At 39.9% G+C, this 17,428-nt stretch overlaps 2 protein-coding genes across 4 annotated transcripts in view; one reads left to right on the top strand and one right to left on the bottom strand.

Annotated features, from left to right (window-relative positions):
• Positions 1-17: 17 nt before the first annotated feature.
• LOC144659831 (SAP domain-containing ribonucleoprotein-like) lies at positions 18-11,833 on the top strand. Of its 2 annotated transcripts, XR_013571968.1 has the most exons (11): positions 18-94; positions 495-594; positions 1,326-1,492; positions 3,619-3,665; positions 4,023-4,086; positions 4,942-5,021; positions 7,630-7,693; positions 8,472-8,540; positions 8,656-8,736; positions 8,942-9,403; positions 10,252-11,833. XR_013571968.1 is itself a non-coding variant. In XM_078520359.1 (10 exons), exons 1-10 carry the CDS (start codon positions 53-55, stop codon positions 8,975-8,977), a joined length of 750 nt encoding a protein of 249 aa, XP_078376485.1. In that variant the 5' UTR covers positions 18-52; the 3' UTR covers positions 8,978-11,833. The 2 variants fall into 2 exon arrangements, 1 of the variants encoding a protein (XP_078376485.1); XM_078520359.1 differs by having other exon boundaries at positions 8,942-11,833.
• The window catches only part of LOC144659822 (DNA-directed RNA polymerase I subunit RPA2-like), a 34,549-nt gene continuing 28,947 nt past the window's right edge, over positions 11,827-17,428 (bottom strand). For both annotated transcript variants that reach the window (XM_078520344.1, XM_078520343.1), the window contains exons 28-36: positions 16,856-16,928; positions 16,431-16,499; positions 16,212-16,270; positions 15,888-15,985; positions 15,076-15,201; positions 14,478-14,605; positions 13,557-13,604; positions 12,813-12,929; positions 11,827-12,683 (exon numbers count right to left, since the gene is read on the bottom strand). In XM_078520344.1, coding sequence (XP_078376470.1) covers positions 12,453-12,683; positions 12,813-12,929; positions 13,557-13,604; positions 14,478-14,605; positions 15,076-15,201; positions 15,888-15,985; positions 16,212-16,270; positions 16,431-16,499; positions 16,856-16,928 — 949 coding nt within the window. In that variant the 3' untranslated portion in view covers positions 11,827-12,452. The remainder of the gene's footprint in view (positions 12,684-12,812; positions 12,930-13,556; positions 13,605-14,477; positions 14,606-15,075; positions 15,202-15,887; positions 15,986-16,211; positions 16,271-16,430; positions 16,500-16,855; positions 16,929-17,428) is intronic.

The following is a 17,428-nucleotide window of genomic DNA, read 5'->3' as shown; positions in this document are numbered from 1 at the left end:
ATAATGCATATGGGGCAGACAACACGTGCGCAGTGACGCTCAACAAGTCAAGATGGCGGACGCAACAGCAGTTATTAGCGTGAAGAAACTCAAGGTAATTTGGCTTTATTTCGTGCTTTAATTGTGTGCTATTCACAGCGAATAAATGCAATAGCTGTTTCTTTTTAAATATATATTTTAGATGATACACGACAACGTGTTGCATGCATATTTACTACGCCAAGGTCGTCGAATTCCCGGGTAGCTTTGATTGCTTTCTGTTATGTTCTGTTTAATATTCCGGCTCAGTTTAAAGCTACATCCACACGCTAATAAAACCTTTTTCCTTCCTACTGAATCTATATTAAAATCCATTCTCTTAGCGGACCGTTTCACCTATAAAATGGAACCATTAAGACTTAAAATTATTTTGTATACTTATTTTCGTACAAAGTTTGGGTCAGTTCAGCAAAAGATGAACCCTGTTACTTATTAATTCTCTTGCAATTTCAAAGGTAGCAGAGTTAAAGAAAGAGCTTGCAGATCGTGGTCTTCCTACCAAGGGCAACAAAAGTGATTTACAAGCAAGATTAGAACAATGTCTTTCAGAACAAGGTAAATAATATTACTAATAATAATAACAACCCGGGTAATAATAATCTTAAGACAGGATGCTCTGCTCACCAAAGTGGTTTTCAGGGAGGTCCTGAAATAAAATTAATAGAATCGAAAATAAATGACTAAAAAAAAAATGGTGGTTTAAGTTCCTAAAACAATGCAACAAAAAGCCTATACCCTAGTTGGATCTATCATGCAGTGTTTAGATGTTAAGTCTAATGTGCTCAAAGATCACTTTCCAGGGTCCCAAGGGTTTCCATCGGCGTTTAAATTAGGACTTCAGGGCTGTGGGTCCAAAAAAGCCAGGCTCCAGGGAGGTCCTGAAATAAAATTAATAGAATCGAAAATAAATTTAAAAAAATGGTGGGTTAAGTTCCTAAAATAATGCATCAAAAAGCCTATACCCTAGACTGTCAGATCTATAATGCAGTGTTTAGATGTTGAGTCTAATGTGCTCAAACATCACTTTTCAGGGTCCCAAGGGTTCCAATCGGCGTTTATATTAGGACTTCAGGGCTGTGAGATCAAAAAAGCCAAACTCCAGGGCTCTGGACCCCCCAAAAAACAGGGCTCAAGGCTTTGTGGAAATGTCTTCAGGGCTCCGTGCTCTGCAGCAAAATAATGTCACGGCTCCCGTCAGCAAAATTTTTAGGGCCCTTGAAAACCCCCTCCCTTCTTTAGAGCAATGGCTTTCCACAATAGTACATTTAAATAATTTTTATTGTCAGGTATGGTAGTTAGCCAAGACGAAAGTGAAGAGATCGCTGATGAACATGATGCTGAGGATGACTTGGATAATGATGACTTGGATGACGTCGATGTTGGAGAAGATGCAGCAGAGCATTTGGGTACAGAGGACTTGGACATACCAACAAAAGAGAAAGAAATCATCGAGGTGACTTTTTCAGCTATCGAGCTCTGGGGGAGATTCGTATGCGAAAGGGGCGGGGATGCTCACTGTCTCGCTTAGAGGTGTAAATTTCGGATTTTTGGTCTCCCTTTATAGGGTGTTCCAGGCAAAACGCCAATATTTTTAGCTATAATGCTCTCGTGTAGGGCTGCCCATGAAAAAATATATATGAAAAATTTACAAATAGAAATTCTATTCATAGTTTTTTGGTATCTTTTAGGGGTCAAGAAAAGCTTGAGCAACACCCAGATTGGTCTCTTTTAGTGGTTATTTTCAAAATTTCCAATGAACATCCCTGCCCCTTTCATATAGAAGTCCTTCCTGCAGCTCTGGTATATTCTTGAAAGATGTCTTCTTAATTCTTTAGAAATTTTGCAGATACCGTATTTACTCGAATAGGCGCCGCCCCCGAATAAGCGCCGCATTTGGGATAAAAAAGTTAATAAGCGCCGCCCCCGAATAAGCGCCGCAGTACCGATGCTTAGCACTTTACAGTGATCGTTTAACTGCTCGCCTATTAGTTTTCTATCCAACATTCTTACAATACGTAGCTCTGTAAATGTTGTGAAGGCCGTGAACCTTGCCAGGACAGCCAGCGCTACTTCTCTCTTCAGCAAGAGACGAATACTGACAATCAGAAGACGCTATTTTCGATAACTGCAAAATATTTGATTCTTTGTGGCGTCCAATTTTTAAATAAGCGCCGCCCTCGAATAAGTGCCGCACTTGAGGCGCGAAAAATTTAATAAGCGCCGCGGCGCTTATTCGAGTAATTACACAAGTCAGTGTCATAAGCAAAATACCGTAGTTATTCGGTTATAAGGCGCACTCGGTTATAAGACGCACCCCAAACTTGGCAACATTGTTATGCTAAGTTTACAAACTGAAAATTCTCCAAAAATACTCGGTTATAAGACGCACCATGAGTTGGAGAGTTGAAAAGATGTAGCTTGATGTAATTTAAGACAGTTTTTTCTTACAAAATTGAATGTTTGAATGTTGTTCATACTCCTTGGCACAATCTTCGAGTAAAAAGCTAACATTTCCTGCTAAAAAAGACGTAAATCCACTTGAGCAAAACATCTTTCCATCGTTCATGCTTCGAACTTAGCTGCTGAGTAACCTGGCAGATGTGTAGTTACCAGTGACCACTGAGTTTGTAGCTTGGTTACCAAGTTCTCAAGCATGCTTCGTATCGCTACGAACTTTGTTTATCGAGTGTTTTTCAAAGATTCTCAAGCTTTTTTGGTGTTTTCCTTGTCTTCTAAAGTCATTTTCCACTTTCCACGCTTAGAAAGGTTTGTTTCAAATGAGTATGTTTGGTTTTCTTTGTCTAAATTCAACAAAATGCTAGCATATACAGGTGTTACTTAAAATAAACTTGTTTTATATCCGCGATAATAAACTTTGCGTTTAAACTCAATGTTTCTTATATCTTCTGTAAAAGTCAATAAACAACATTAAGTGTTTTCATTTCTCTTGTTTTAACTGTAAGTTCCGGTAAAATGGCGGTCATAAGATTTTGTTGGGCGAAAATACTCGGCTATAAGACGCACCCCAATTTTGGCATGAACTTCCCACAGAAAAATAGATTTTTCTCGAAAAAACCGTGCGCCTTATAACCGAATAACTACGGTAATCACATTTGAACATTCAGTTCCATTATTCATTAGGGGACAAGGAAATGATCTGCGAATTTATTGGCAATTGTTAAGAGAAATTCCATGGACTCCTTTACCCTGACGGATAATCAGTCATGACATTAAATTTTGTGACCATTATTCAGGGTTCGAACACGTCTTCAAAACCCTTAAATTTCAGGAAGTTGATTTCAAGGCCTTTCATTTCGGTCCTTTAAAGTCCTTGATTTTTTAATTGAACATCAAAAGGCTTCAAGGCAATGAGAAGACTGCCAAAATAAGGATTTTTTGGTTCTTCAACAAGCACATCAACGGCACAACAGACTGGAAATCGTTGATTTGGGGTAAATTTCATGAAAAATTTCCTTGAAATTTCCAAGGGTCCTGGAAAGTCCTTGAATTTTTGGCCTGAAAAAGTGTACGAACCCTGAATTTATTGTTTAATATTAATAAATGATTTTTTTTATCCAGGATGCAGTAGCAGACGAAAAAGAAAAACAAACAACAGTCAGCCCTGTGTAAGTGCAAACTTTGTAGACATGTAGCTGAATGTATTTGAACTAACATCGGTTAGTCTTAGTTGTTATATTCAATTTTGTATTACACACTAATATTACAGTTGAATCCTGATAACTCAAACCTTCAAGGGAAATCAAAATGGTTCCAGTCATTGGAAGTTCGAGTTATCGGGGGAATAATTAGTAAAAGAATGACCTAGAGGAAAATAGAAAAAGGTTTCTTAAGTGGGAGGTTTGAGTTACTGAGGGCTGTATTATCGGGATTCAACTGTACTGGCCTTTGCACCAAACTGTTGTCATTTGAAGGCATTTTTTAAAGCGTACATAATCTCTATTTTCTATATTTGTTCTTTTTAGTAAAAGGGTTCCCATCACACCTCCAGGAAAAACTCCTGGTCAAGTTACCGTGACAGATGAACAGGTAAAAATATTATAAATGTCGCAAGTTGCCATGTAAAATTACGGTCTAGCATCTTGCTTTAACTTAACAGTACTTACCAGTGAGAGCAAAGTGGAATCAGAACTCTAACATTTCTTCTTTGATGATGAATAATTATCATTATTTTAATGGTTAATTGTTAAATTTGTTTTTACTGAGTTTACTTTGTGTTTTTCAACCTTCCAATACTCTTGTCCAATCCAGCACTGCTGGGAAGATGAGTGAGGCTTCGTTGGAAGGCATTCATTATATTCCTTTGCGTGTTGCAGGCCTTAGGTCTTAGCTGTTTGTGGCAAAGGTTGCAGCTCGTGGTGCAGCTTGACTAGGCACGTTGCTGCTGTGCACGCCATAGTGCCATGAGAAGAGAAGCTTTTAATGTCAAGCAATGCAAGCCGCTTGTCACGCCAATCACTGAGCAGTACCCCCCCCTCCCCCGGCCCCTTATTATACTAAATGTGTCTGGTGTCCTTTATTGTACTTACTGTTGAATAAATTTCGCAGAACTAAGGCATTGAGAACAGCAGACACGTAAAGATTTTAAGATATTTTAGATCACGCCTCTACCAGCTTTCAACTTAAGATAAAGGAGGCTATCCATATTCAAAAGGAACTACCTTGCTTCAATCAGCAATTACACCATGTGAATCTAAAATTATCCTTCTAATTCACACATTTTCATGTTCTGTTGTTACTACTTGTCTTAATTAGCATTTTTTTTTCTACTTATTATTCAACTCACTGTGCTTTGTAAACCATTCAACTGAAGATGACAGATGCTTAGTTAAAAAAAACTAAGGAATTGATTTTTAACTGTTTAATTATTTGTTGTTCTAACAGAAAAAGGCGAAAAGATTAGAAAGATTTGGCCAGTCTCCACCGGAGACAGATACTGACAAGAAGCAAGCTCGAGCACAGAGGTTAGTTCTTGACACTCCACTTTAAACCTTAAAGTTCTTATTACCACTATAGCCTTACAGTGCAACCTTAAAGGTACAGCTGCGGGCAAAACGTGTGATTTAAACTGCAAAGATGAGGTATTATACTGGCAATGTCAATGCAATTTAAAAAGCATGCAAGTTTGAAAAAAACTTGTGAAGTATAATGTACTTTTAAAGGTTGACTACCATATTATAGGGAATTAACCCTTCATGAAATTAACGCGAATTTCAAAAATTTGCGTTAATTTAAGTCGCGTTAATTTTTGTTAATGTTAATTTCCGCGCCATTTTTTAAGTAGAGCGTTAATTTCCATGACCTTAATTTCCATTATTTTGGCCCCAATTTCCTCGATACAGTCCAGATGTTCTTGACTCCCAGGAAAAGGCATTTTTTCATCAGGGTGGAAATCTACCGGTATCAGTAAAACTGTGAAGAACGTTAGAGGTGGTCAGATTCCTTCGCTTTACCCCTAGGTTTAGGATTATACTCCTCGTGTTGGCATAAACTTGTTCCTGTTGTCTCAACAAGTTTTTTCTTTGTGTTCGTCGCTTTAATTCCCTTCATTTTGAAATGTTACACTCTCTTTCGCATTAATTTCCTTTGTTGGGAAGTAATTTTTCCTTCAATTCATGTTAATTTAAGTCGCGTTAATTTCAAATACCTTAATTAACTGTCAAGCATTAATTTCCTATAATAAGGTATGTTAGCCTCAATTTGGTACACTTGACAGCTATAAAGCATGGCCAGGATTTCATGGAGGTCTCATGTTGTCATTTATTATCACAGGCGGCCCAAGCGCACTATGTGAATTATTCATAAAGTTTTAGCGAACGTGACCCTTGCCTTTGAGCGGTGTTGTGTTACAAAGATGCGATTTATAAGGGTTTGTATGGGAACTCAACGATTTTCTTTCAAAAAGAATAATATGTAATGTTTCGCTAATAAAATCGACTAACCTTATTGCCTTGTTGTATTCTTTGTTGTTTGTCCGCTTCTCAGGCCATTTTGAAGCGTTTTCGGTGAGTTAGCGCTGGCTGGTGGTGTTCCACTATAAACGAAGTGAAGGCTGGAGACCTCTGAGCGAACCCTCGCCACGCGAAAGCTAATAAATTCTAAACAAGTCAACGCAAAATCCCCGAATTGCCACCATTTAGACCGCAGGTTAATGTTCTAACGGTACGATTCGCGCTAGCTTCCAAATTCCCTTGCACGGGCTCTCGAAGAGCTCCGTTTTGCATTGATTCTGCCCATCTTCACTTCGCCATTCTCCGAAATCCGAACGGCTGCGCTACGAGATTCAAACACTAAAGCTTAGCGACCGCGTCATAGCGACAAAATGACATTCGCCCGACGGGAGGGTCGCTACTTTTGCCGCTCGCAAAATGACACCGTCGGGGTAGCTGGTGCGTGTAATTACAAATACAGGTCTACAGTAGACGAAATGTAGCTCTTAAAAGAACTGTTATGATTCTATCTATAAAAAAAATCTTACTGAAATCCAACGGCTAACGGACTTGATTGTTTGCGAAAAAAAAAATTCTGGTAAGTGTTTGAACCGTTGGAAACGAGCTGTCTGGTTTTGAAATCAGTGTCAGATCAATTGAAACCCTTTGCGGTTTCAAGTGCAGTTTCAAATGACAGGTCACGCGCGTGGTTTCAGTTCGAATTACACGCACCGGCTCCCCCGACGGTGTCATTTTGCGAGCGGCAAAAGTAGCGACCCTCCCGTCGGGCGAATGTCATTTTTTCGCTATGACGCGGTCGCTAAGCTTTAGTGTTTGAATCTCGTAGCGCAGCCGTTCGGATTTCGGAGAATGGCGAAGTGAAGATGGGCAGAATCAATGCAAAACGGAGCTCTTCGAGAGCCCGTGCAAGGGAATTTGGAAGCTAGCGCGAATCGTACCGTTAGAACATTAACCTGCGGTCTAAATGGTGGCAATTCGGGGATTTTGCGTTGACTTGTTTAGAATTTATTAGCTTTCGCGTGGCGAGGGTTCGCTCAGATGTCTCCAGCCTTCACTTCGTTTATAGTGGAACACCACCAGCCAGCGCTAACTCACCGAAAACGCTTCAAAATGGCCTGAGAAGCGGACAAACAACAAAGAATACAACAAGGCAATAAGGTTAGTCGATTTTATTAGCGAAACATTACATATTATTCTTTTTGAAAGAAAATCGTTGAGTTCCCATACAAACCCTTATAAATCGCATCTTTGTAACACAACACCGCTCAAAGGCAAGGGTCACGTTCGCTAAAACTTTATGAATAATTCACATAGTGCGCTTGGGCCGCCTGTGTTATTATCAGCTGTATAATTTCCAACTAAATTGGGCATGAAATATTTATTTGTGCATTTATGTGAGCAATACAATGAGGGTATCCGGTCACCTCGCCACCAAGCAATCTCGCCACTAACCAACTCGCCAGCAAAACTGGTGTATTCCTCGTTCTTTTATCCATGAGCCGAGGTGACATAGCTTGGTGGCGAGTTGGTTGGTGGCGAGGTGACCGGCATTCCAATATAGGCTGTTTTAAGTAAAATGTAAGTTTTTTAAACAATTTTTTTTACCTCTGTTTATTTATAGATTTGGTTTATCAAGTCCTGCCAGTAATGGAAGTACAAAGAGCTCTCCGATTGTTGGACCAAAGGTAAATTTTGTTATAACTGTGTTCCAAGGTGTGGGAGGTGCATTGGCCTAATGTTTAGTGGACTGGACTCTGGATTGAGGGGTCCGGATTCGAGCCCTGGCCAGGGCCACTGTTTTGTTCTTGGGCAAGACACTTCACTCTCACAGTGCCTCTCTCCACTCAGGAATAAAAAAAATAAATGGGTACTGGCTTTTTTTTGCTTCATGCTTCTGAAACCGAGATAAGGTCCAGCCTGATGGTTCACTAGGCTCAAACACAGTATTAACCTTTTTACTTTTGCCTGAGTTCCAAGCTACAGCTTACATTGTATGTTCACACATACATACATTTACAGAAGGTTATTATTACGAAGCCAAACTTAGCAACGCTAAATAAGCGTAATAAACTGGTGTCGACGTGCAGACACCGACGGAAGTTTATTTTGAAGCACAGCTTAAAATAGTGAAGTGTCTACACAGCGCGTGCAAGTTTGTTTAGAAAAATTTTATTGCTCAGCACAAAGTAACCAAGTGCGCGCATTTATGACGATTATTTAACGGTTTTTTCTACGCTTCGAAGTCGCGTATAACAACATTGATGTGTAACGTAGTTAACGTAACTCCAGATAATGGCTATTAACTGATAAGTGGGCCAACTTATGTTGGCCTACGAAACTAAACTGTATTATCATCCATGACCTCAAGTTCTGAGTAGAGCAACAAGAAATTATACATTTACAGAAGATGTATGATAAACATTAATGTGAATTAACATATTGAGATCTTCCTTCTAACCTCAGGATATCGACTTAGAGAAGCTTAAGCAAAGAGCTCAAAGATTTGGTGCAGTTTCTCCTGCGATTGCCAAGGTGAGCAAACTAGGGGGCTAAATATTTGAATTGTCAATCCTTTAAAAACAAATAATAATAAAAAAAACATACATTGTGCTACTTGGTTTTCTAAGTCTTGATACTTTATTCACAGCTTGAAGAGAAAGATAGATTACTAAAGAGAAAAGAGCGGTTTGGTGTTGCTGTCACAGCATCTCCTGGAGATATGTCAGAGGTAAGATCGAAAAAAAAAATAGACTGTACAATTTAATTGTTTCGCTGAATTGATATAGAAAGATCATTTTGCCAGTGGTAAACAATGTAGATCTGTAAAGTACATGCATAGCAATTGATGGTCTGTATACATGTAATCTCTGAGATAAACACTGTGGGTTTCTTTGACTTGAATGCAAGTTCATTTTGTTTGTGTCCTTTCTCAGGCTAAAAAGAAGAGAGCTGAAAGGTTTGGGCTTTGAATGAGTTCTCAAACAGTTGCCAGCCACAGAGAACAAGAAGCACATCAAGGGCGATATTGTATAATAATCATGACTATTACATCCAGCGGGTTTATTCAGAGAACTGCTTTTGTATCAAAAGCAACACCAAAGGAACTTAAAAACAAGCCTACCTGAACACTAGAAATAACAGGCTGAATGTTAACGCTATGTGTTTACTGATGACACTTGGAAGCGCATTTTTTTCAAATTTCAAGTACTCTTTCACTTTCTAAGCTTTGATCTGCTTCCTCGACTGTGGAATATTTTTAAATGTCACTGATGTTGTTGACATATGATACTTTGGATGTGGCTGCTTTCTATCGCTGCATGGAGGCTTCTTGCGTGGATTGCAACCGTAGGGCTGAGGTGCACGTGAATGGCTGTTTAATTTTACCATAACATGAGGTAATATGCAAATGACGAAACATTTTAATTTACATGATAATCCAATATTTGTGTTTGTTTTACAACTTGACAACATTCTAGTGGTTTTCCACATGAAACACATTTTTAACGTCTCAAACACAGTAGGAAAACCAGTTTTAAGACGTTGATAGTACGTAAAAAACACCCCACAAACTATATTCATTGATCCTCCATGCTGCACTACGTTTTACTGTAACAGAACATCAGTTGATCTCATCCCTTAGTACGGATTTCACTAAGTCGAATTGCAGGGAGATCATGCAGGTAGCTTTAACCCATTACAAACTCTAGTTACCTCTCATTTGTGCAGCAGTTCAAATCTAAAACACTCTTATAAATGGACTTTTACTTCTGACAGATAACCCTTACTAAGGAACTCCTGTTTGAATACATGTAGTAGGGGTTACTCCTGTTTGTTTGTGTTTCTGACCACACACAAAATAATTGTGTATCTTTGACCTCCCCTAAAAAGACTTCCAAGGGACACTCGCTCTGCGGCAACAGCTTCCACTTACAGAAGTTAAAACTCAAGTCATCTTCTCCTTGTCTTTCTTGTATTCTGTTTGTGCACGAGTTAGACTTTTCAAACATAAAGTTTACATTCTTCACTAATGCTTCTCACACATACTGCACATGTATGAAACTAAGCTGATAACAATGGAGTGTTTTTACAAAGAAATGTAATATGTATAGAATTCAGTAAGCAATACCTTACTTGCATTTGTCTTACCTATCAAACAAAAGTTGATCATTAGGACTATCGCTTTGAAACATGTTTTTTTAGAATGACAAAACAATGTCATTGCTTTAATTGCTACACGTTTCAGATGACTCACATGATCAACAAATGCTGAGCACTACAGTGTACATTTGAGTAGAATGCATCATAAAGAAACGAAGTCACTTCGAACAAGGCTGGATTAGTACAGATGCCAGTTATTTTTTTTTCAACATCAGTTATGTTTCAATTTGATGGAGGAACATGCGTCTTACAGACAGGTTCTATCGTAAGAAAGAAACTGTAAACCTCAAATACAGTATCTTAGTTAGAAAATATTGTCTTGATGAGCAACCAAATTCTCAAAACTTATTTGTTGCTGTTGTTGTTCTGCTATACAGTAAAAACCCGCGTATAAGAACACCTATTTTGGCGGTTCAGGCTGATTTGGTTCTTATATAAAGGGTTATAATCTGCAAAATCAGCCTGTAAGTGTTCTTAAAAAACGTTTCTTAAAATAAGGAACATACTAGGCTACCAATAGATGAAATCAATATATATGCACACAATTGTATTTTAATTTTAATAAAATTGATAAATCAAGGCAATACTGTACTGTAATTGGGGTGGAACTATTATGTGTGCAATGAAAAGTAGTGTTGATCTTTGATATTTTTCCATATAAGAACAACTTTCATTTTTCAGGCTGAATGTGTTCTTATATAAATGGTACTTTATTTCCTAAAATCAGGCCTGGGTGTTCTTAATCCACTTGTTCTTATACGCGGGTTTTTACTATAGCTAGGAAGACATTAACACTACATGTTCAAAATTCTTGAAGAACACTATCACCGTTTTATAGCATGATTTATTTCCAAATGCCCAATCATACTGATAGGAAAAGCCAAAATAGACCAGTAAGCTGCACCTCATAAGGAAATGGTAACAGCAGACAGTGGAGAGGATGGAAATGGATACAGTACTATGGTCAAACTAAAAACTGCAATAGTCCATTTTACAGTTGCCTGCCAAGTGACCTGGCCTTTGAATGGCAGTGAGGCTGAGGGTGACCTTGCATTGATACAAACCTCTCTGCTTTATCATGTAAATGCAAACTAGTTTGCATCAAAACAACATGATTTACACAACAAAAGCAGTGAGGTCTGTATCAAAACAAGGTCACCTCCAGCCTCACTTCCATTCAAAGGCCAGGTCACTGAGCAGACAACTGTAAAATGGTCTATTGCTTCAACCTCGTTCCCAGGGAGAGAGAGACCCTGGGAACGCGGTTGCAATTGCTCGAAGTTTTCTATTGATCTGATTACCAAACTGGTGGGATTTTCACCTAAAGCTTGTTTTTGTTTGAAGCACTGATGAGATGACAGTATCTTGGGGTCTTTTAGCCAACTTCTACTCTAATTTAACAGATAACTAGAAACAAGAGAAACTCAGTGTTTGGCAATTGTCTTTATTTCATTTCTTATTATGTTTACAAAGTTAATTTCGTAACGTCCTTAGATACTTGTATTGCATTTCTTTCGATCACCACCACACAACGTTCATTGTCGCGCGACAACCCGAGAAAAGACGTTACTGCGGCTTTAGAACTAATTTGGAGATCATATTAGATAAGTTTCATTTTTATTGTGTTCATGTTCTATTCTATAGAATAAAAAAACTTTTTCACATGGTGCGAATGTCATTGTGTTTTTCAATATATTGCTTGATTTGATTCAGAGTAGGTGCCATAATTGTCACCTTGCCCCTTGGCAATTTCTTCCTCGAGAAACAATTTCTTTGAACGACCGTACACACATAGTATACCTCTTAAGTCGCGACTCGCTCTTTACAAAGATTTAACCAAAACAACGTGCGGTACTTCAGTTGTGACTGCCCTATCATTTAACAGGCTTGTACAACTGCGCCAAAGCATGGGCCTTTATGATTGTGTTCACTCCGGGATACATGTTAGGGTCATTGGGTGACGTCATATTCAAAATGTCGCGCCAAATCCACTACAACCAACTAGAGAGGGATCGCTTGTACATGTACTAGGCTGTCGTTCTCGGCAAATCTTCGTTGAAGCACCCAAAGAACCTCCGATTCTATTGTCCAATGAGAGGCGTACACGATAGCCTGGCGTCATCAGCATGTCTTTGTTGCCTAGCAACATCCCTGCCAAAACCCGCCTGCTCGGGACTGGAATTCTGACCAGTCACCTAACGAGGTTCTCGTTACGCAACTTTATCCATTTCTGTGTAACTGCTCTTTCAGCAGCTCCCTTGAGTCCATCTAGAGTTCCGTCTGCCATTATTGTCCAACTCTTTTCACTTCCAAAGAAGTCTTTATATTCATCCCTGCCAACTCAGCCACAAGATAACGGAACACGTAAGGGAAAGCTAACAGTTGAATGTGCTCGCTGCTTTCACATGTTTTGCAAGTCCACTTCCGCTCCCTGTGCGCAGCCGCAGCTGCCACCTCAACGGCAGGTTTGTCCAGGAGAGGGGAGAGTATGCTGCCACACTTGGTACACACCTGACCCTAGAGGGGAGGGAAAGCACAGTTAACAGTCGCTACACTACTGTAACAGTCAGCTTTGCGCCATCGAAATAATTCTGAAAACTGCGGGACTTGAACAGTTATTAAGATACAATGTTACGTATTTCTTACCACTGTTCTGTCTGAGCAGTTCATGAGCCGATCTTGCAACAGAAAAGACGTGCCATGGGCCAGAAGTGCGTCTCTTTCCATTTCACCAAACCGAATGCCTCCTTGTTTTTTTCGACCCTGCAAGACAGACGCAAACTGAGAACCAGCTAGAAGACAGAGACACTACGGACCTTTTGCGTTGTAGGTTATCTCCTTTTAACTAAACGGTTCAAGGATACGAGCAGTGCCTTCTTTTCCTCTGATAATTTTGAGCAAAAAGCAGAAAAGCTAGCGGGAAAAACAGTCTTTCCCTCGCGCCCCGCTCCTTGTTTTTGCACGGCCATTTCCCCAGCCATTCTTCTTGCTTCTCGTGCCACAATCTTTGAGGGTAGCAAGGAACTACTCGTGAGCCGGTAAGTGCACAAAGAAAGTGCGATCATGGGGGAGTTGGGAGCACTATCATGACCCTCCCCCTCCTCCTCGTTCCTGCACCTGCCACGCAAGCTCACGAGCGGAGAAAGCGTTAGTGTTGATACATGTAGTGCCTTTTTTTTCCACCAAGGAATTAACCAGTATCAGACTGTTGGCGTTATCACGTCGACTAATAAACAGAATGTGTCTCACAATAACAACCAATAAAACACTGGCGGAGATCACGTGACACAATGTTCAGAGCCAATCAGATGACACGCATAAAGTGATGTCATCACTTACTGGTGGGTGGGGTGAAGAAAAAAAGAGATACATACTAAAGTAAGCTGTTACCTGGACTGGTTGATGTGTCAGTATGTCTATAGGGCCTGTTGTCCGAACCTGAAAGAAGAAAACAGATCAAACTAAGGCTACGTTTACACGGACACGGTTATCAATCGACACGGTTTCATGACCTCGAAACCGCATCGAAAACGACACGGTTTCGAAGTGTTTACACGGAGCCTATATAACGATTTTCCGACTGTTTTCGAATGTGATTGTATAAGCAAGCGCTGCTCTCTATGCGTGTTTCACCATGTTCACCCATCGCAAGCCAGCCAGTTCGTGCCAAAATACATGGCCGTTTTCAAATCGATGCGGTTTCGCCGTTTTTGATCGTTGACACGACAACGAAACCGTATCGTTTTGAAAACGCTCCACTTTTGACAGCGTTTTCAAAACGACCCGGTTACAGTAGTGGTCTCGATCGTGTAAACGAAAGGCGTAACCGCATCGCTTTCGATGCGGTTACAAATGAAACCGTGTCCGTGTAAACAGTGCCTAAGTAAAAACGGTCAAGCAATGTTAGATCATGTGTTATGCAAGATCTGTCACGCAACTGTACGTTTCCTGCAAATCAGTGTACATTTGAGAATCCCCAGAAGGATTTACATTTGTTGCACGGATGCAGAAAGAAGCTCAGTGCCTGCCTTAAAGGTTAGGGCAGTACTGGTACAAAACAAACGGTACACCAGTGTCAGACATGAGGTTTTATCAAGCTGACTGCTAAACGTGAAGTGTCGGTGAATGACAACCAGTAAAACACTGGCTGAGACCACGTGACACAACTGTCAGAGCCAATCAGATGACACGCATAACATGATGTCATCATTCACTGGTCCGTAACCTTTCGACATAAAGTGAGACAAAACACGAGTAAGAGGGGGAGGGGCAGGAAGGGTTTTTTTTGGGGGGGAGGGGAAGGTTGTTTACCTGATACTTGTCTGCTACCATGTGCCTCAGTCGTTGATAATAAACAACTCCAAAAAAGATGTCTGCCTCAAACTCACGCCCGTCAGTACCACTGTACATTCGTTCGGTGCCGTAGTAGTTGTAGCCAGCTGAAAGATTAAAACGTGTTAAAATTAACAATATTAAGCAACAAGAACATCCTATAGCATGTTTTCAGTGTTCCAACATGTCGGCTGAAAATGGTTCGTCTTTTAGCAAAAAAAGGCTTGGGTAGGTTAGGGTGGTTGCACCAGTGTCAGACGTAAGGTTTTATCAAGCTGACTGCTAAACAAGAAGTATCGGTGAATAACAACTAGTAAAACACTGGCTGAGACCATGTGACACAAATGTTAGAGCCAATCAGATGACACGCATAACATGATGTCATCATTCACTGGTCCAAGACCAGACAAAACATGAGTTCTAGCTATCGCTAGGTGGTCGAGTTAGGTATAAATTCATAACAAATTCCTGATCAACCAAGCAGAAGCTACAATCATATGTTGGCAGAGCCACAGCTGCTATACCCTGGTGGCTACAGATTGGAGAAATAAAATACACAATAGCAGAGTTTACGAACATTGTGTTAAGAGGTTTCCAAAGTAATCAATAGCAGGATCATCTTCAGAGAAAGTGAATGGTGTAGCATCATACGCTAATCCATTAATACTAGCTGATTTTCCGGCCATACTCTCTATCATCATACCTGGAGAACAGAAAAAATAAATAAATACAAGGCTTACAAAGTGGCCTTTTGCGCGTTGTTCTGTGTTCTAGTGCTGGCCAGGCACACTGCGTTGTGTTCTTGGGTAAGACACTTTCACAGTGCCTCTCTCTACTCAGGAGTATCGGAGGAGTATAAATGCAGGGGCGGATCCAGGATTTCAAAAGGGGGGGGGGGTGGATGGCAGACCATTAGGGCCTAACCCTAACCCTAACCCTAAGTGGCGGCAGACGGCGAAACGTCGCGTAACAACAGCCAGACATGAGCGAGAGCTAATTTTTCTTTCTTTATTTATTTCTATTTCAAATAAAGTGACATTTCGATTTTTTTTTAATGAAAAATGGGGGGTGGATATCCACCCTATCCACCCCCCCCCCCCCCTGTATCCGCCCCTGAAATGGGTACCGTTTTACTGTCACAGCTACCTGACAGAATGCTTGGGGTAACGAACGATGCGGGGGAGTAGAAATACTCCTAGTCGCTTCCTGCTACTGAAACTGGAGTTCTGCACCAGCCGGATAAGTGACCTTGACTTAAAAAGTCTAAAACTTTAACCTGACCTAACTAGGAAAACAACTCTAATTAATTTTTTTTAGCTAGGCGTGGATCAAGTTTCGCGCAATTTAAGGTATAATGCTATTCCTAGAGTTAAATAAGCGAGCCCTTACCAATTGTCATACGCGAAGGGAAGCCGTGAGGATTAAAGATGATATCCGGTGTCATACCAGATTCTGTAAAAGGCATATTTTCAAGTGGCCATTTCTGGCTGAAAAGAAGAGGAAAATACAATTTTAGCACAAAGTATTCCATGAAAAACATAATAGGACCTTATAAAAACTCACTTGATTATAGAGGCCGATGCGCCACATGGTGCAAACGGGCCTAAGTAAGAAAATTTCAATACAAACACTGCTATACAACTGTCATGTTTGGCGTAATGAAAGGAAGTGAACAATGGTTTACTAAGTAACTTTTTGCAAAGAAACTCATACCTGCAAATTCCTTTCTGTCCATGCCGACTTGAGAACTTGTCTCCAATGATTGGGTTTCTCTGAAAATAACACACCAAATTATGACACAAGGAGGGACCCCAGTGTGTGACCATTCAAATGAAATCGAGTAAGCAGTACTTTCATGTGGTAATGTTTATTACGCTGTTTAAGGTAGTTCCCACATTCAAGTCCGTTGATGAAACACTAAATTGGCCCTACCTGTATTCTCAATTTAATGGCAGCTTTCTGTAGTGAACCAGTGCCGTCATCATTTCCAAGAATTTTTACCTAAATTAAAAAATATTTTAAAAAAAATATTCAATTGGATTACAATAATTAAAAAAGACTTACTCGCCACTCGCATTTGGGATAGCAAGACAGTTCCTCTCAGAAACAAGAACTGTTATAATAAATGTTCTAGCTGACTTAACATAAATCGCCGGATTCTGGTTTTAGGAAAAGTCACGACAATTTTCAAGTTTTCCGAAATTTGTCTTGCATTGCATTATAGATTACGTCATTCTCATGGTCTTCACTCTTATTGACCATAACTTTTGACCAATGAATGCGAGAGAAATCTCCCAGTTATTGTATAAGGTGACATATCTCGTTAACAGGCACAACAACGAGATGTTACTACTTACGTCATCAACAATAGCGCTTTCCAAGCTGCTGTATTTCTTGATATTCGCTTGACCAGTATTGTCATCAATGTAACTAGGATAATCAAGCAGTGTAGATAATTAAATATGAACAGTTACTGACAGAAAGGACTACAACAGACTATTTGCTTCATTTTATTTTCATTAAGACGTTCAAAAAACACACATGAAAAGCAAAATGTCACATTCAAGTAAAGACAAAATCAAGTTGTCACCACAATCTCTGAATTAAATCTACCGCTTAGCTTCATGTGTAAACATTGCAAAAGAAACTAACGTATCTAGAAGGTGTGTCACGCGCAAGAGAAGCTTCTTACCATAAGACAGTCCCCTAAACCATAATAGCCATCTGGGTGCCAGAGGAATTTTTCCTTTTTTTGAAGGCAAAGGCCACTAAAGGGGGATCTGTGGGCGGCGAAGCCACAATAATCGCTTATCATGAAAGAAAAATAGAACCTCTGGTGCCCAGGGTATGACAATAGTGCACTCTGAACTAAAAGCTGCAAAGTAACTACCCACTGATTTACCTTGTGCATTTATAAAATTATTTAGCCA

This window comes from Oculina patagonica, chromosome 7 (genome assembly GCF_052425735.1).
Source record: "Oculina patagonica isolate OP01 chromosome 7, crgOcupat, whole genome shotgun sequence".
Taxonomy (NCBI): domain Eukaryota; kingdom Metazoa; phylum Cnidaria; class Anthozoa; order Scleractinia; family Oculinidae; genus Oculina; species Oculina patagonica.
The sequence above is the reverse complement of the archived record's forward strand: the minus strand, read 5'-3'. Positions and strand labels throughout refer to the sequence as shown.